General features: G+C 37.6%; 1 protein-coding gene across 4 annotated transcripts in view; it reads left to right on the forward strand.

Annotated features, from left to right (window-relative positions):
* The window catches only part of IGF1R (insulin like growth factor 1 receptor), a 394,663-nt gene that overhangs the window by 335,442 nt on the left and 39,274 nt on the right, over positions 1 to 19,947 (forward strand). For all 4 annotated transcript variants that reach the window (XR_011170289.1, XM_069098499.1, XM_069098497.1 and 1 more), the window contains 6 exons: positions 2,613 to 2,851; positions 6,280 to 6,447; positions 6,849 to 7,053; positions 12,718 to 13,004; positions 14,084 to 14,220; positions 14,830 to 14,989. Coding sequence is in view for 3 of the 4 variants with exons in the window: in XM_069098499.1 (XP_068954600.1) it covers positions 2,613 to 2,851; positions 6,280 to 6,447; positions 6,849 to 7,053; positions 12,718 to 13,004; positions 14,084 to 14,220; positions 14,830 to 14,989 (1,196 nt within the window). In the remaining variant the exon portion in view is untranslated. The remainder of the gene's footprint in view (positions 1 to 2,612; positions 2,852 to 6,279; positions 6,448 to 6,848; positions 7,054 to 12,717; positions 13,005 to 14,083; positions 14,221 to 14,829; positions 14,990 to 19,947) is intronic.

The following is a 19,947-nucleotide window of genomic DNA, read 5'->3' on the forward strand; positions in this document are numbered from 1 at the left end:
TAAAATGAAACTGTCCTGACCTCAAGGAAAATATTCTCTACTTAGGAATGGAGATGCAGTACACAGAGAAGTATAAAGGAAAGGGAGGGATAGATACCAAAAAATTTTTTAAATGTTTAAAAATTGTTTTAACATGTAATTGGGAAAAAATAAGATATATTTTTAAAAAATAAAAAATGTTCATTTCTGGAAAAAAAAAACCAACACAAAAAACCCTAAGATTAAATGGATCCACAGTAGTCTAGCAGGAAGATTGCTTGAATTATAGTCAGAACATCTGAATCAAATGACAAATATATTATTATTGCCTTTATCAACTTGGTCAGGTCTTCTCTGTAGGCCTCAGTGTCCTCAAGTATACAATGAGAGGATTGTCTTTGATGGTCTCTTGCCTTATTGTTCAGTCATGTCTGACTCTTCACGAACCGATTTGGGGTGTTCTTGGCAAAAATATTGGAGTGATTTACCATTTCCTTCTCCTCCTCATTTTATAGATGAGGAAGCTGAGGAAAACAAGTTTAAACGATTTGCCCAGGACTGCACAGCTAGTAGGGAGTCTGAGGCCAGGTTTGAACTCAGGAAGACAAGACTTTCTAACTTGTCTTTTGACAATTTTGAGGAGTGAGAAAACACTTTCTTTAGGGTCTTTATTTTTTTGAAGAGATGATACCTGAGCTGAGCCTTGAAGGAAGAGGATGCCTCAAGGCAGAGAGGAGAGAAGAGTCTGTTCCAGGTATGGGAGATGGCCTCTGTGAGCACAATGAGGTAGAACACAGCATGTTGAGATAGAGGAATCCGTAGTGGTCTAATTTGACTAAAACAGAGAGTATATAAAATGGAATAATCTGAAAGAATTTTGAAAGATCAGATTAATAATAGATAATATTTATTTATTTATTTTGCTTTTTGGAGGGCAATTGCAGTTAAGTGACTTGCCCAAGGTCACACAGCTAGTTTTTGTGTTAAGTGTCTGAGACCTAATTTGAACTCAGGTTCTCCTGACTCCAAGGCCAGTGGTCCATTCACTGTGCCACCTAACCACCCTGATAACTAACATTTATATAGGACGTACTGTGTACCAGGTACTATACCAAGTACTTCACAATTATTATCTCACTAATCCTCACAATAACCCTGGAGTTTTTTTGTTTGTTTGTTTAGTCATTTTTTTTAGTTGTATCTGACTCTGTGGCCCTTTTTTTCTGATTTTTTTTTTTTGGCAAAGATAACTGAAGTGGTTTCCAGTTCATTTTATAGATGAGGAAACTGTGGCAAACCATGTTAAGTGACTTGCCCAAGGTCACACAACTAGTAAGCAGCTAAGGCAGGCCTGCACAGCCTGTGGCCTGCAGTCTGCTTGTGGCACACCAAAGGATTTCAGGCAGCCCATGGAAAATGTGGAGGATATTGTATGTACGAAAACTGTAGAGACCATAGGTTGTGCAGCTCTTCCTGACTCCAGGTGTAGCACTCTATCTACTGTGCCTCCTAGCTTTCCCATAATCCTGGGAGGTAGATGATATTATTATCCATATTTTGCAGATGAAGAAACTGAGGCAAACGGGTTAAATGACTTGCCCAGGGTCACACAGCTAATTAGTATCTGAAGCCAAATTTGCATTAAGGTCTTCCTGACTCTAGACCTAGCCTTCTGTCTACTGTACTACCTAAGATATTGTGGCTGTCATTATCATATCTATATATTGTATACATGTATATTATATTGGCAGGAGGTTTTTGATTAGGGAGGAGTGGCATAGATTTGTTTGCGTCCTGGATTATTTAATTGGCAGCTGTGTAAAGAATGGCTTGGTGAGGGGAAAGACTAGAGATAGGGAGTCACGTTGAGAAGCTTTATTACATTAGTCTAGGTGAATGGTGATGGGAGCCAGAAGTTGAGAAGTGGCCACAAAAGGTGAAGACAGAGGGTGAAGACTGGAGAGAAAAAAGTCAGTGATGACTGAGCTTTCTAGCCTGGACTTGCATGAAAAACATTATTTAGGAGAGCTAAGTTCCCCTCCACCCCTCCCCCACCCCCGACCTGGGAGGGGCAGCATAATGAATTAAATGAATTTAGAAAGTCTGTTTCTTTTTGTGATAAACTGTTACTTAATTCATGAGTCTTCTAAATCTGTAGCTTCATAATTGTTCGGGACTGCAAAATTGCAGATGCCGCTTTGTAGCAGTTCCTCTTCTCCTTGAGGGGGAAGAATCATTTTACATTTAATGTTGCCCTTAGTCCTTACTAATAGCTGGTATTTTCCTCTGGTAATTAATTTATTAGGTGCGTCTTGATGGCAAAAAGTTGCGACTGATCTGCTATCATGGGGAAAGAGAGTAAAAGAGCAAGTACCTGTATATACTTTGACTATCTTCCTGATTACAGGAACTCAATCTTCTACCCCACTCAAGAGTATTCAGTTCTCTAAGGAGATGGGGAAAAAAAAGGTGAAACCAAGAGATGTTGGTCTTGTTTATTCTGCTGCAAAACTTAGACTCCTCACTTTATTAGTGCCTCTCTTCTAGAAAGTCTGATGTCATTTTCTCCCAGAAAAGTCTTGGTTTTTTAAGCTCTCCAAAATGTTCTGTGTATTTTATTGATTATTTTTTAGACCATTCAAGAATGTCACTGAGTATGATGGGCAAGATGCATGTGGCTCTAACAGCTGGAACATGGTTGATGTGGACCTTCCTCCAAATAAGGATGTCAAACCCGGAATTTTACTGCAGGGACTGAAACCTTGGACTCAGTACGCAATCTACGTCAAAGCAGTTACTCTCACAATGGTGGAGAACGATCACATCCGGGGAGCAAAAAGTGAAATTGTGTATATTCGTACCAAAGCTGCAGGTATTTACCATACAAATTGTAGAAAATAGCACTATCCAGCCAGACCTTATTTTCCTCCCTTTAGTTCAACAGAGGGACATACAGACTATAGAAATAGATTTAGAGATGGAATAAGTCCTTCTGGGTTTTTTGTATTCTTTGATCATCTTCCTCCCACTCCTTAGCTTATGTATACCACACACTTTTCATGTTTTCCCTACTTCTAATTCCTGTGTTCTCTCCTGTAACATCCCTTCCCTGCCACAGTTAAAACAGTTTCCCACTTTGCACTTAACTATCCTCTTATTTCCCAATATTATCAAATCTTTTCCATAGGATTTGCCTAATTAGGAATTCTAGTTATGTCCAAGGAAAGGAAGGACTGACTCAAAATATATAACATCTATTGTTTGCCTGACTTGTTTTTCTCAGAATATAGGCTTGCAGTTGGCCAAGCCCCATCTTTCATCATATCCATTTTGTATACAATTTGGTATCCAGATTGTGTATCTTTATAAGCTCAAAAGATCATAGATCCATTTGAGCTAACCCAAATGTCACATTGATAATACTGATGAATAGTAAAGCTAGTGTTAACTGACTTTATCCTATTTTTTTCCAAACCACCCTTTTACTGCTTAACTTCTAACTTTGTGAAGTACTTAATAGAGTTAGAAATTTGATCTCTTTACATAGCAAATATCTAGAAGGCAGCTTAGCCCATGAGAAGTAGGAAAACATGGCTTTTTTTTTTAACAATTCTAATAGCACATTCACATGGTCATTTTTAGTTATGTGGTGATTGTTGCAAGCTTCCACAAAGTTCCACAAAAGAATGTTAAGTATCAGTGAAGGTCAGACAGATGATGGCTTTAAAGGGGGTAGGCTTTTTATAAATCTCTTTAGTTTGGGCTTATTAATGTAAAGCCTTCTTCTCCTCCTCTTCCATCTGCCTATGCTGTACCTTGGTTAGGTCAACTGACAGAGATAAAATGATACTATGAAAGTTTTACATCCAGTTTTCAAAAAGTAGTGGAAGGATAGTGGGCCATGGTGACATGCCATGCAAGAACTACATTTTTTGCCCAGAAAGATGGTGAGTGACCCATATGGATCCTTATGGGGTAAATTACTCATCTTGTAATGTGGAAGAGCCAGGGGAAAGGACACTTCTACACCTTCAGTGAAGGTGCTTTTCCTTCCTCCATATAAAAATGAAAAACTGGCGCTTGAGGAAACTGAGCCAGTTCATTGTTGTACTTGGTCTTCCAGTCTTTCAGAAATGGTATGGATAATGACAGGGATAAAGAAATGCCTGACTCTTTGCCTCAGGTATCTGCTGTTTTGCATCATCTATCATATGAAATATGTGTGAATAAGATGTTTGTTTTTGAAATACTTATTTTTGGAAACCCTCATGTGGCTGAGTATCAAGTGGTCTTATTTACTTTGAAAAAAAGTTAGTGTTAGTCATATCCTTTCCCCAAAGAATCATGCCTTGAAGGTGTACAGAACCTTGTGTGTGCATGATAATATTTTTAAATTATCTTGGAGCTGGCCATCCTCTTCTAATTTTAAAAATGTGCTGACTGAAAATGTTGCTAAAGTGTCTTAGAGTGAGAGAAACTTGCATCCTGAAAGAAACTTCAAAATTTTGCGTGTTTTTCTTTCTCCTTTTAAAAATAAACCCAAACTAGAACAAATTTTCATAGGGGGCCACATGGGCCTCTGATAGCCTTCTTTTTCCATCCAATTTAGTTTTGGGTTTCAGTTGTAAAGAAAATGAGGGGAACAGAAGAAAGAAAGTTAAACCAAATTACTGTGACTTTCCTGGAGTTAAATATTTTCCTGATTAGCAATAATGCTTTTTCAAAATCAGTTGTAAAATATTAGAATTTTAGCTCCTACTCAGTGATGCTTTTCCATTTGATGGATTCCCCCCACCCCGATCTTTCCATCTTTTTTCTTGTTTTCTGTTTTCATCTTTACCTATTGACATCACTATGAAAAGTTTAAAATTTGTTTTAAAAAGAGGCTCAAATTAGTTCTATATCTGTACTGCTAGCTGCTCAAATTAACGGTATTTAGGGGGGAAATTATCACTATTGACTGTAATTTAATTTTTGGATTAGCTTTATATTTCATACATCCATTTAAATGTTGCACCCCTATCACCATGGATAACCACAAAGTACTACATATTACCTTAATGTGACATGCTGGAAAATAAGTATAAAACAGATATTTGTAATGTCCATGTCAGTTTTGCTTTAAAATTAGGCAGCATGGAGTAGTGGATGGACAGCCAACCTTCAGAGCCTGGAAGATCTCGGCTCAAGTTTTATCTCTGACATACTGACCCTGTGATTCTTAGTAAGGAACTTTACCTTTCCATATTCTAAGTACTTCTCTAAGAAAAACTAAATTGCAAAGAAAGTGACTGACAACCTTCACTGGAAGAGAGAGTTTCATTAACTTGGAATTCCATATTGCAATGAAATCACAGGTCTAGTCTCTGTTCTCAAAAACTCATAAGTTGTTTTTGGTGTTTATAAATATCTTTCCTTATGGCTTAAATCTGCACAAATATTTCATTTTAATTCATTTGCATTATACATCTCTGAAACCCTGCTAAGAATGCTGTCATTAGATTCTCTTTCCCAGCACCCCCCTAACACTCCTATAAAATCTTAGAATTAAATAGCATAAACTTTCTAGTAATTTCTCCCCCTGCTCACAAGAAAACACCTCACATGGTCTTATTACATATAAATTACTAAATATTTACATTACATACATTTTGCTTAAATGAACCAAATCTGTTCTAACTATAATCAAACTTAGAATGTTCATAAGGACTTTAATTTTACAATGATCAATTCAGATGTTGGATTTTTAAGATTTCTTTTGACATCAATCATGAGATTTGCAGCATTTCTTTAGAACAGTCAAATATATAGATCTATTTCTTTTGTGCATCCTTTAATACTTCAACATTTTAATTTTGACGGTCTGTGCACTCCTTCCACCAATGTTTACAATCCCATAATAATTCACATAGCACTTCAAGGTTTGCAGAGCTCGATACATCTCTGGTGGCCTTTGATCCTCACAACTTTGTGAGGTAAGTGCTATTATTGTCCTTACTTTCTAGCTGAGTGAGCTGATGCTTACAGAGGTCAGATGGCTTGTCCAGGGTCACACAGTTAAGTACCTAAGGCAGGATTTGGACTCGGGTCTTCCTGATTCTAGGTCCAGCTATTGCATCACTCAGATGACTAATGTAAGGTGGCCTTTGTAATCTACTGTAGCTGAAAAACGTCATCACCCGGTGGTCAACTTTCCTGTAATCTGATTGGCTCATATGAAATAGTATTTGGTTCATTTGTGCTAGTTTGACAAGAAGATAGGTCCTGTGTTATAACATGTGCTTCCTTTTTTTTCCCCAGTCCCTTCTATTCCCTTGGATGTAATTTCAGCATCTAACTCATCCTCCCAGCTAATTGTGAAGTGGAATCCTCCCTCCCTCCCAAATGGTAATTTGTCCTACTACATAGTAAGGTGGCAGCGGCAGCCTCAAGATAGTTACCTCTATCGACACAATTACTGCTCCAAAGGTAAGGATACTGAATACATTGTTCCCAAAAGATGTTGAGACCTGTATATGTCAGTCCCTGTTCTTTGAAAATATCAAGGCCTGGGGTGGCTAGGTGGTGCAGTGAATAGAGCACCAGCTCTGTAGTCAGGAGAACCTGAGTTCAAAAGTGGCCTCAAACACTTAACACTTATTAGCTGTGTGACCTTGGGCAAGTCACTTAACCCCACTTGTCAGGCTCTCTAAAAAGCACAAAGAAAAAAAAATATCAAGGCCTTTATACATTACCTGTCACATAACTACTTAAACCTCTAGTTGAAAGATAAAAGCTAGGTTCTTTAGTCTTGTTGTCAACAGTCTTTTTTTTTCTTATAATTTTATATGTATGTTTTTCATTCTTCGTTTCCCTTTTTTTTTGAATAGACAAAGTTCCTATTAGAAAGTATGCTGACGGCACCATTGATGTTGAAGAAGTTACAGAAAACCCTAAAACCGAAGTCTGTGGTGGGGAGAAAGGACCTTGCTGTGCTTGTCCTAAGACTGAGGCTGAAAAGCAAGCAGAGAAAGAAGAGGCCGAGTACAGAAAAGTCTTCGAGAACTTTCTGCACAATTCCATCTTTGTACCCAGGTCTGAGTCATACTTTCAGTATCTCTCTACAGTGGGGACTCACAGAGTGATTCTAGGGACACCATGATACACTTCAGTTCTCAAGTCATTTGGGAGGTGAAGGAATTTGTCATGGAACGCAGATATAATGAAGACTGAAGAGCAAAAAAAAAAAAAACAAAGCCATCTCAGAAAGGAAGGTTGGAGGCGGGAGAGGAGAAATGAGCAGCAAACTGTGTAGTCAAATGGATATATTGTGAAAGCAAATAAGCCCTGGCCGTGGGGGCAGGAAAAGAAGGAGGAAATGTTGAGTGTGAGGATTAAAGTGAGAGTTTCAGAAGTTAAGTAAATGCCAAAGGGAACCCCTTCCTTTCATGTTTGGGAGCCAGGACTGAAGACCAGCCTTACAAATGAAAGCATTTACAAACAAAACCATTTCCTTATTACATCCTGCTGTTCTGCTTTTGGCTACTGGGAATAGTAGAAGGGCAGCTGCAAAGAGGAGTAGAGTGACTGAGGGATATATGAATAAGGGATGTGAAGTTAGGCCACGTGCCCATTTTTTCCTAGGAGGTTTAGGCTATCCTTATTCTGCATGTTACCTGAGGAGTTGAGTGTGATCATTCTACAAAAACTGCCATTCCACAAAAAGTAATCAGGAGCGGGGCGGCTAGGTGGCACCAGCCCTGGAGTCAGGAGGACCTGAATTCAAATTCGGCCTCAGACACTTAACACAAAAAGTAGTCGTGTGACCTTGGGCAAGTCACCTGACTGCAATACCCCAAAAAGCAAAAAAAAAAAAAAGTAATCAGGAGGAACCCACTGAGTTGCATTAAAGTAAAAATCTCATGGTACCTTCTAGTAACACCCAGTTACCAACACCTGTGCACGGCTGAGTCAGTGAGCAGTCTTCAGATTATCTACAATTTATTCTGTATGTATTTTGTTTGTACATAGTTGTTTGCATATCATCTCCCTCGTTATACCATAAGCACTGTGAGAGTGAGAGCTACATTTTTTGCCCTTCTTTGTATTTTCAGGGCTTAGCAAAGTGCCTGTTACATAGGAAACACTTAATGGGTGTTGATCAATTGTTGACTGACTGATTGAGTTTATAGGCATTCTCCTTTGCTTATTTTTGTTCTTTTTTCTTATGCCGTAGCCAATCCTTACTGAATTTTTTAAATTTGAAGAACCCTATAGTTGAGTGACTGCTCATTTGTGAGACCATTAGTCACTTTGCCTTTGAGCTATCCCAAGCATGTGAAGACATCCCCTGGTGGAATGGGCAGATGAGAACAGTTTGTTCCAAAGGCCATGAAGGTGACTGAAGCAGGCAATGTGGAATGCTTAGAGCAAGGGTGGAGAACTTGCAGCCTAGGCCACATGTGACCTTCTAGGTCCTTGGGTGCGGCCTTTTGACTTAGTTCAAGTTTTACAGAACAGATCCTTTCATTAAGGGGATTTTTTCTCTAAAGTTTGAATGCAGTCAGAGGGCCGAATTTGAGGACCTAAATTTAGAGGCCACATGTGACCTTGAGGCTGCAGGTTCCCAACCCCTGCCTTAGAGCTTAGTCAGACATCAAAGATGCCAAGGTCATATGCTATATTTCAGGGCATCACCAGTTGTCTTGACTTTTATCTTAACCACTGAACTTCAGTGACTCTGAAAGACAGAATGAGACTGACAACTTCATATTACTCTGCCTCACTTAAATCCAATTCGTGCACAAGTCAAGATGCCACCCCATGATGTCATTGGTCCCCTCTGAAAAAATGAAGGATTAGCAACACCAACAACAAAGAATTCAAAATGTGTTTTAAGTGCCATTTCTGATATTTGTCTAAGTAGTTGGAGATCAGTTTCCCCATCTATAAGATGAGGGAGTTGGTCTAAGTGATTTCTAAAGCCCCTTAGAACTCTTAAATTCTATGATTCTAAGATGCCAAGCTTCCTTAAAAATGTAAGGAGGGAAGCAGGAAATGAAAATCTGTCATAAATGGGGGGGGGGGTGCTGTTTCCAAATCGTCTTTTCTGTATTTACATGTGCCCCATGGACTCAGGGTATTATCCAGTGCAATTAAAACTTGTGTGTAGGTGTCAAAGGACATTTTGCAAGTCGTTGTAAAGTAGGAGTTACTGAACTCAGTGATTTGGATATTTGCATTTCCATTTTACTCACTGGTAAGCTGTTTTAATGGAAGATAATTGGCCTATGGGGCCAATGTGTATGGTCTTACAGTAACATTCCATGTTAGCACTCATTTATTTTCTGAATGTAGCCCTTTCAGTCTGGTTTGACAGTGACCATTCTCACTATATGTAGTGCTTCAGAATGAGATAAATTTGGTGGTTGGATCATCAACAAGGATAAGGATACATTTGTTCCACTCATAGTTGGAAGGATGCTGTTCAGTATGGATGCCAGAGGGCTCAGTATTTTGAGGCCTTGCTACACAAAATTGTCATTTTTGATGAATGCAGAAACTCCCTTTATTCTAGATCTGTAGCAATACCTTTTTTTTCACAAATTGTAAATGAGGGTAGAGTACAAGAGATCACGAAAAGTTATAGGAAAGCCACCTTTATATGGTGCCTGTGGGGATACTGAATTATAATCTAATTATTTTTTGTATGTAAAGTTAGGTAGACAAGAGAGAGATATTCCTACGATGATTTCATCAGTTGCTTCTACCTACTTAAGAGCCAGGAAAAAAGAATTCTTTACTATAACTCAAGGAGTCTTTCCACTCATTCGTTACTTATGAAGTAATCAGATTTCATTTTATGTACTGTAGTGATGCTCAGTTAATATTAAACAGTACATAGGTGTGCAGTTTTAGCCACTGTCGTTCAGTCATTCCTCCAGCTAAAAAGAAATATAAAGTTACTTGGTTTTTTTCCTGTAAGAAATAATGAAGACAGAAATGGGAGGGGAAGAGAGAACAAAATCTGTCTACTTATTTTTTCCCTTGTAACCTTAAGTACATGCAAGTTGTAACAAAGTTATGGGTGTCAGGTGTGGTCCTAATGACAGAATAAGACTGAATCATAAAGGAGAGCTTTCTGTTTTGCAACTTAAATCATTAAAAATTATTTTAAAGCCTGTCATTCATTCTAAGTACTATTTATTTAGTCTTTGGACTAACACCAGTCAAGTTTGATTTATCATATGAAACATTGTCCAAAGTGTTTTAAAGTAGAATAGTAATTATATATTTTCTGAAATAGGATGTTGGCTTTTTGGCAGTAAATGTTTTAAGCTTGCTAGTATCCTTTCAGAAAACCTAGCATTTTGTTTTACTCTCTAGCATCTTAGATTTTGAAAAGCATAACCTTTTTCCTATGGGGATTTGTCAGCAAGAGTAGAAGGCAGATGACTTATTTAATATTTACTGTAGGTTATATTATCTGAATAGGTTTATAAAGACTTTATTTCATGTCATTCTGTTTCTTTCATCTTGTTTTCCTTCTTTCTGTCTTTTCAACAAACTCTGATCTATGATAGACAAAAGATACCAGCCTTGTAAACTACTAAGTAAATGTAAGAACTCTGAGTAGCAAGTAAATGTGAGGTTGTGACATGGTGAGATTTCTCCATGGGATAAACCAAGGCATCTTGTTACTTGTAGATGAAACTATTCCGTGTGTGGTTTGTTTTTTCCAGAGAAGGCAAGAGGAGAATTTTTTATGTGTGAATCCAGGCCTCCTTAGCATTGGATTTCTAGCCTTCTACCTATTGTTCTGTTTCTGTTTTGTGGGTATGGGTTTTGTTTTGCATCTTGTGGGTGCCTCCCCCCACCCCATAATATTTTGAAAGAGAATACAGTACATAAACATAAAGCTTTAACCTTGTGGTTTTATGTCTACTAGAAATGAAGACATCTGTACTGTGACATCATCCTGCCTTGGCCTGTTTCTGATTTTGATGGGGGGCCCAGTGTTTTATAGCAAAAAGGCAGGGAATAAAAACTATCTACTGTAGAATCAGTCTGAACAGTAGACTAGGAAATCATTAATGTCCAACCTCCCAAACTCTCTCCCATCTCCATAAACTTCAGTTGTTTGTTTTTCTCCTTAGAGTCAAATATGTGTCAACAAGATGCTAGCCAAATTTAGGGGGAATAAACAAACAAATTATTTCCTGGGATATCCTTCTATTCAATTGAAAGTTTTTCTGCTTCTTCTTCGTTTTATATTTCATATGTGAAATTTTCCTGGACCAGAAAATAGGTGCATTTCTTCTTTCTCTCCCCTTACACCCTAACACCATTTTCTTGGGAATCTCTAAAATTATTTCCCAAGTACAATTCACTCTCTTTCTTCTACCCTCACTTGTTATTCTTTCTGTGATGCTGGAAACTAATCGATAGTCACCACCCCCAGCAGTATTTTTCCTCAGTGTGCCTTGAGGTTACAACACAGGTTATCATTTTTCTACCTCTTTTTCTGTCAACACACGTTTTTTACATTCTTAATTGTTGGTATTAAATGTTAGAATTCTGGTTTTAGGGGTCAGATGGCTGAGCCAAAGAATTCAGTTTTCTACATCCCATAAAATTAAAATTAGGATTAATCACATCTTTTAGCTTCTTGTCTCTCATAAGCTTGCTCAGTTGCTGTTCCCTTGTTTACTTCTTTAGAAAAATTTCCTCTTTCCCAGTTGCATTTTTTTCTTATTATTATTACAGGCACACATTTTAATTTGAGATTGGGCATTGTTTGTTGTTTTTTTTTCAATAATTCATCTTTGGAGCCAAATAAAGGGTAAAATACAAGTCGTTGAAACACTTGAATACCCTCTTGTCTCCTCATGTTGAACATCTCTAACCCATCTAGGACCGGGCCTGTTGTTTTAAGGCTCCTGCCTGCCTCTTTCTCTCGGCCCTGTAATGAATTTTAATGAGATATAGCTAGTGGGTTTTTAACCTTTAATGCTTAATTGTGTGGTCTGTGAACCAGATGGCAGTATCATTCCAATCAAACATGAAAAGGATCCTGCATGCTCAGGTGATGACTTAAGGGCAGGCTTGCCTTTGGGAGTGTTTGGCTAACTCCTGTGGGTGTAGTGGAAAGATCCTGAGATTTTCAGGTCTGAAAATAGAAAATCTACACTTAAAAAAAGAGAGGTTTCCAGCTGGTTCTGTTGTTTCTTTTCCTATCTGGTGCTATAAAATATTATCTTTAGGTTTACTTTTTATGTCCCTACTCTTCATTTTCAGCGGCTATTCTCCATGCCTAAAGTGCTTTCCCTCCTTATCTCAAACTCCTTGCTTTTCTGACTTACTTTAAGTCCCAGCTAAGGTCTTACCTTCTGCAAAAAGCTTTTCCCTTTTACCAGTACCCCTGAATGCTAGTGCCTTCTGACTGAGATTACATCCAATTTATCCTGTCTGTATCTTGTTTGTACATAGTTATTTGCATGTTGTTTCTTCCTTTAGACTGGGATCTCCTTGAGGACAGGGGCTGTTTTTTACCTTTTTTTTTATATATCCCTAACACTTAGCATAGGTTATAGCACAAAGCTTATGAACTTTATTGACTTTATCCTAATCCAGACAGAGATTTTTTTTTTCTTGTGTTAGTAGTTTTTCCTGCTATGGTTCTTGTTGATACTTTATCTACTGCTGTTTCTGCAAACAAAATGGAAGTTTTTTAAAGCCAGGCTTTTGTTTTCCTTGCAGACCTGAACGGAGGCGTAGGGATGTCTTTCAGATCGCCAATTCCACATTGCCCAGTCGGAACAGGAACACCACAATGGCAGATCATTTCACCAATATGTCAGACACAGAAGAGATTGAATCTGAATACCCATTCTTTGAGAGCAGAGTGGATAATAAAGAGAGGACTTTAATTTCTCATCTCAGGCCTTTTACTTTATACCGAATTGATATTCATAGCTGCAACCATGAAGCTGATACTCTTGGCTGTAGCGCTTCTAACTTTGTCTTTGCAAGGACTATGCCAGCAGGTATGAGCCGATAGAACAGTAGCTCTGCTTAAACACCGTTAAACCTTGCTAATTAAAACTAATTAGGAAGCTTGTCTGAATTAACTTGGAATTATAGACTATACTTAAAGAATTGGAGTAGGTTTTTTTTTGGTTTGTTTTTATCATCACATACCTATATCTGAAGGAAGCTAGTGAAGTTTATGACTTAGCTGGGGCCCTACTTTAATGGGTAGATAGATAAAAAGAGAATAATGACTTGCCATTACTATATCAAACTACCAACCAAAGCAGTGCTTACCTGCTTATTCTGCAGTTAATTTATTTCATTTCCACATATTTTTATAGCCTTCTTCCTCCCCTCTCCCAGGAGAGTGTAAACTGATAGCAAGGATTTTCTTGTCCTTGTATCCCTACACCTACCATAGTGTCTTTGAACATAGTAGGTGTTTAATAAGTGTTTAGTTAATTAATATGTCCAAGACACTATGCCCTGTGTCTGTTTACTACTAAAGTGATTGAAAATGGTACCTTCTTTTCAGTTGTAAAAATACCCCCACGTAATTTTGTTTACATTATTCGTTTGCTTAGGAAGCCCACTTTTTTTCATAGTTAATACCAAGGTAAACTTCAGCTCAATCTCTTGTGAATTCTTTCATAGTCTAAGTTAGTGGAGTCCAAAGTAATGAGGCTTTGCTATACTGTTTGTAGTTGACCTTCTTATACCAATTCTTTGCCCCCAAATAAAAAGCAGCTAAAAGAGAAAACAGAGTTTATTTAGTTATTAGTTTTCTCACACACACACACACACACACACACACACACACACATCCTGAAAGTACAAGATGATACTTTAATTGATATGATTCTTGTAACTAAAGATGAGATTGTTTTGTGTGTGATGGCATCCTTCAGTACATGGTCAGTTCTAAAAACCATTCATTTCTTAGCAGTTCCCGCCATAAGCAATTTAGCTCTCTGGAGAATTCTACATTAAGCATAGAAAATTTATTAGTATAACTGCTTCATATAAGTTGGTGTGATTTTTGTCTCTCATATTTGCTTGGCTTACTTTATCATTTGTTGGAAATATTTGACAGAAGGAGCAGATAATATTCCTGGGCCAGTGCTGTGGGAACCAAGACCAGATAATACTGTCTACTTGAAGTGGTCAGAACCTGAAAATCCCAATGGACTGATATTAATGTATGAAATAAAGTATGGTCAGCAAGTAGAGGTAAGATCTAGACAGGGCTCTGTTTCCTTTTCCTATGCTTGCATGAGGTGAATATCATTTAGACTAGAATTTTTTTTATTGTAAACTTAAAAAATTAAAATCAAGAAATTTTTTAATGCTTTTGTATGCCCTCCACTGAAGTGGGCAAAGGAAGGGGAAGAATAGACAGTAAAACATGTTAATTCCAGAATGTAAAAAAATGTTTAGTTTCATGACAGAAAACAACTTTGGGATACAAGTAACAAGTCTGAAGGTTGGTTGCTTCCCCCACCCTACCCCCACTAATCTCTTAGAGATTTTTCTAGTTGGACATGAAATCCACTTGCTTAAAACAAACTTGTATTTCTCTTGTAAAATACTGCATAATGTTACAGTCATCTCTACTGAAGGAGAGCCATTACTAGAATCCTGCCTTCCATGACTTTCTTTGTTCCCCGGCCCCTTTTGTTGGATATTGGTTCAGTGGGAGATGAGAATTAGGATACTTTCACAGGGTTGAAGTCGCCAGTAAGATGAAAATCTGAGACAGCAGCACATGTCAAAAGAAGCACAAAGCTGATTTCACAAAAGTTTGGGAAAAGCTAATACAGACTATTGTACTTCTTTTAGGATCAGCGGGAATGTGTTTCCAGACAGGAATATAGGAAATTTGGAGGGGCCAGGCTTACGCGGCTGAACCCTGGGAACTATTCAGCCCGTGTTCAGGCCACCTCTCTTTCTGGGAATGGATCATGGACTGACCCTGTATTCTTCTACGTCCCAGCCAAACGTAAGGATTATGATAGTGTTGTTGTTCAGTCATATCCGACTCTTTGTGACCTCATGGACCATACTGTCCATGGACTTTTTTTGGCAAAGATACTAGAGTGGTTTGCCATTTCCTTCTCCTGAGGATTCAGACAAATAAAGGTTAAATGACTTGCCCAGGGTGACACAACTAGTAAGTGTCTTGAGGCTGGGTTTGAACTCAGGTCTTCCTGACTCCCAGCCCAGTGCTCTAACCATTAAGCCATCTAGCTGCCCCAATTAGATAGTAATCATAGATTTATGTCAACAACCTGTCTAAAGTTGTGTTCCAAGGGTTTAACTCCTGTTCTTTGGGGGGGGGAGGGGAGGCCTAGAAAAGGGAGAGGGAAAGAAGTGGTGCTGAACACTGACCCTTGAAGACAAGGGACAGATGTTTTCTCAAGTCAATTTTTTTGAAGTTAGGGTCATATTGAAGTGGGAGGAGAAACAAAGCAAGTTAGCAGCTTTCCTCCCAGCTATATGACATGTCTAGATTGCTGATCCCTTAATTAGAACTTTAATTTAAACATGGAGACATTTCGCAAAAAATTGGATTAGCCTCGCAGTTAGTAGCCTGCCCAGAATCCTTATTGGAACTTCTATTTGGTCTGCTATATACTTGACACTTTTATCTGTATCTATAGGATACATAATAATGATTATGATCATGAAATTGTATGAAAGACATGTTGCAAATGAAAAAAATCTCTTTAAATATTCTACATGATTCCTGATAATTATATGGTGACACATAACATGACCAGAAAGAATGTGAAAAATACTTGAACAGCACCAAGCATGAGACTGACCACGTAGTAGGCACTGAATAGGTACCCACTAGTTGACCTAGACAAATTGATGTTTTATTTGATAAAACTTAGACTCCTCCATTATATTTGAATGTAATAGTTGTTATACTTTTATATTATTCTTTGTTGTATTCGGTGGTTATTTAATTTGGGATCCAGTTATTTAGTGTTGTTTCTCATAGAAAGTAGCATTTGGACAGTGTAGAACTATGGTCCTCCACTTGGTTATGATTTCATTTCTTCAGTGAAGTAGATAAGGTCTGATTTCAAGAGCCGTAAGTATTAAGGAAAGAACTAAAAAGATAACTGTTGTGTTAACTGGTGCTTTTTGAAAATTTCCAAATAACGTTATCAAAAGCAGTAAATTGGTCATTGAAAATAAGGATTCCATCTGTCAGGAAAAGAAAGTAAGGTATATTAGAATTACAAATCTGGAAGTAACTTAAAATCTTTTTTTCACTCATTCTGCTTTCATCTCCTGAACTTTTTCTTGAACCCTGACACCTTAAGTGGTCTAACCTAAGTTAGCCAATGAAAAAGGTTCCACCATTAACCTCTCATCAGCTCTACTATACCAAAATCCTTCCCAATGATCATATAAATTTCACCAGATTATTTATTTGTTATCCAGAGAAAGCAAGTGCCAGACTTTCTTAAGGAATGGGAAATTCAGATTCATAATGAAACGTTGTTTTGCCTGTGTATTTGGGCAAATCACATTTATTGTAATGGAAAACATTCATTTTGAGCTAACCTTATTTATTCCCATTAAGATGAAAATATCACAGTACTTTCATGACAGAGCTGTGTAACCTCTTGAGGATCATACTGGGATGGGAGAATGAGGAATGGTACAAATGGGTTTGTACTCCAAGGGAACATCTTACATATCTGTTTTATTATCGGGAAAGTTTTTCCTTATGTCAAGTGAAAATTTTTGTTATTAAAGTTTAGTGTCATTTAATCATCACTGGAGATGGATCCTTATTAACAACTCTTCTCTTTATAGAAATCCTTTTTATGAATACTGTTAAATTACCCTTCAGCCTTCTTTTCTCCAGACTACATTGCCTCAGGGTTTTTTTTTTTTTTTTTAGCTTTTTCTCATAGCTGAATGTCTTAGGCCAGTTTTGTAGACCTTTAGACATTTTGTTGTTTTCCTTGTGGACATGTTCCATTTTCTTCATGTCCTGCTTGAAATGTAGAATCTCAAAAGAACACAGTGCAACTTGACCACTAATACAAAGTGATAGGAATGACACAAAATATCTTCTGAAAAAGACCTAGAAAAAAAATCGTAACTATCAATGACATCAAGATATTTTCAGCATTGTGTAAATGGCAGTCTCTTCTGCCTTAGAACTAAACCATATATTAGTAATAATTGATTTGTATTCTGCCTATCTAACTTGTCTTAAAGTAAAGAATAGAAAAGCTATGAAGTACTTGGTTAATATTATTATTCTGGCATGATTTAAATCCAACAAGCATTTATTAAGTCCCAGCTTCAGAAGAAAGGAGACAGTGATCCCTGACATCACCTGATTTATAATCTGCATGGAAGAGAAGAACATTACACACTGCTAAGTAAGATTTAAGGAGATAAAGGGCAGTTTTGACTGGATAGAGAAGATCAGAGAACGCTTCATGGAAGAGTAAGCCCTTTCAAGTTAGGTCCGGATAGGTAGAGCTGGTAACATGCTGTTTGCATAGATGCCTGGCATAACTATGGACCAAAGTAACAGCAAAGAAAGACTGGAAACTATTGGATGTATATAAGGCAGGGACAGTAGGATAATTTGCTTGGAGCATAGGATATTTACTGAAGAAGATAAGGTTGCAAAGGATTGCAAAGTGAAAGATTTTGAGCAGAAGAGTGCCAGTATGAAAATAGTGCATAAGAAAGGGAAGTCTTTTTCATTCTGTAAAGGGTGGATTAGAACAGGGGTTCTTAACCTGGGGTCCATAGAACTCTTAAGTCAGTCAGTAAACATTTATTAAATGTCTACTATGTGGCAGGTGTTATGCTGAGTGCTGGATATACAAAGAAAAATAAAAGACAATCGCTACCTTCAGGAAGCTCATAGTCTAATGGAGGACACTACGTAGAAACAACTGTGTATAAACATGAGAGATTATTAATAGAGAGAAAGTACTAGAATCAGAGGTAATGGGGAAAGGCTTCCTATAGAAAATGAGATATTATTTGGGATTTAAAGTAAGCTAAGGAAGTCAAAATAAAAGTGAGTAGGAGGGGGTGGCCAGGTAGCACAGCAAGTAAGAGCACCAGCTCCAGTGTCGGGATGACCTGGGGATCAAATCTGGCCTTAGACACTTAGCACCCACCCAGAAACACCTGGCTGTGTAACCTTGAACAAGTTACTTAACCCCAATTGCTTAGGGGCGGCCAGGTGGCTTAGCGAGTAAGAGCACTGGCTCCAGTGTTGGGATGACCTGGGAATCAAATCCAAGCTCAGATACTTAGCACCACACCCAGAAATAACTGGTCGTGTAACCTTGAGCAAGTTACTTAACACCGATTGCTTAAAAAAAAAAAGTGAGTAGGAGGAGCATTCTGAGAATAGGGGACAGCCTGTGAAAATTAGGGTTCATAGTTAGATATAAAGGGATCTTGATGAGATAGATGGGAATAAAATAATACATCTTTATTTCAATATAATTGGTTTCCTTTGTTATCCAGAGTATTTTACTTTATACATTTAAAAGCATGCAGATAAGGGGTCCATAGGTTTCACCAGACTGTCAAAGTCTATGACACAAAAAAGGTTTAAGAATCCCTTGATCAGAGGGAGGGAAAATAAGGAGGTAGGAAAAGCAGTTAGGAGATTATTATAATATTTTAGGTCAGTTTAAATTAGGAACAGTAGCAATGGAAAGGAAGAAATAACACTGATTAGAGAATGACTGAGCAAATTGTAGTACACAAATGTAATACATAATAACTATGCCATTAGAAATAATACATGTGAAGAATTCTGTAAGCATGTGAAGACTTCTATGAATTGATGAAGAGTGAAATAAGCAAAACCAGGGTGGGGAAAGTATACATGATGACTACAAGCAACCATATAAATGGAAACAATAACCATCCCCAGCCCTAGCTCCTTCCCCCAAATGAACACTGATGAAAATGAACAAGCCTGACCCCATAGAAGAGATGAGAAAAAGCTCTTCCAGCCTTCTTTCTAAAATAGGGGAAATTTGGGAGTGGAACATTGTTTATCTTCTCAGACTCACTTAAGTCTTGGTTAGTTTTGCTGAATTTCCTTTTTTCCTCATTTTGAAACTTACCTAATTACAAAGGCTAGCTCACTAAGGGAGGAGGCAGGAGTTTTAGAAAAGGTGATTTTTTTAAAAAGTAATAAAAATATGTAAAAAAATGAAGGGGCAGATGTAGAGATACTGTTAAATAATAAACACATGTTAACTGATTAGAGGAAAAATTGATAAGACCTCACAACTTATTGAATGTGGAAGGTGAAGTTGATGGTAGACAAAGGTGACAGAATAACTTAAAAGTATGAGTGACAAGTTGAATGATGGTGCCAATGACAGAAATAGAGAAGCGAGAAAAGGGAACCAATTTTGAGAGAAACATAAGGAGTTTTATTTTAGAAATATTCATTTAAAAGAAAGGAATATAGGAAATAAGTTTTATCAGGCACTTTATCAAGCACTGTGCTTAGCACTTTACAAATATTGTAACATTTAATCTTCACGACAATCCTAGAAGGTAGGTGCTTTATTATCCCCATTTTACAGATGAGGAAGCTGAGACAGGGTCACACAGGTAGTGTCTGGGGCTGAATTTGAACCCAGGTATTCCTGACTTCAGGCTGAATGCTCTGTCTACTACTATAGCTGCCTAAGTGCAGATATAGTGCTTTCTCCTATTTAGATGTTTCACTCTTTCAAAATGACTTTTTAAAAATTTACTTAGAAAGAAAGATGGCTACAGTCCTCTGATCACACACCAATAAGAAAGGGGGTTTTTTTGCTTTTAGTTTTTACTAGGTCTTAATGTTAGTTTGCCCCTCAGAATACCTGATTAATTTTCATAGAGGTTTTATTTTGGGGGTGGGAGAAGTATTAAAGAAGTGGACAGATTTTT

This window comes from Petaurus breviceps, unplaced genomic scaffold (genome assembly GCF_028583685.1).
Source record: "Petaurus breviceps papuanus isolate PSGF00001 unplaced genomic scaffold, PetGlider_PUasm1.0 37, whole genome shotgun sequence".
NCBI classification, from domain to species: Eukaryota; Metazoa; Chordata; class Mammalia; order Diprotodontia; family Petauridae; genus Petaurus; species Petaurus breviceps.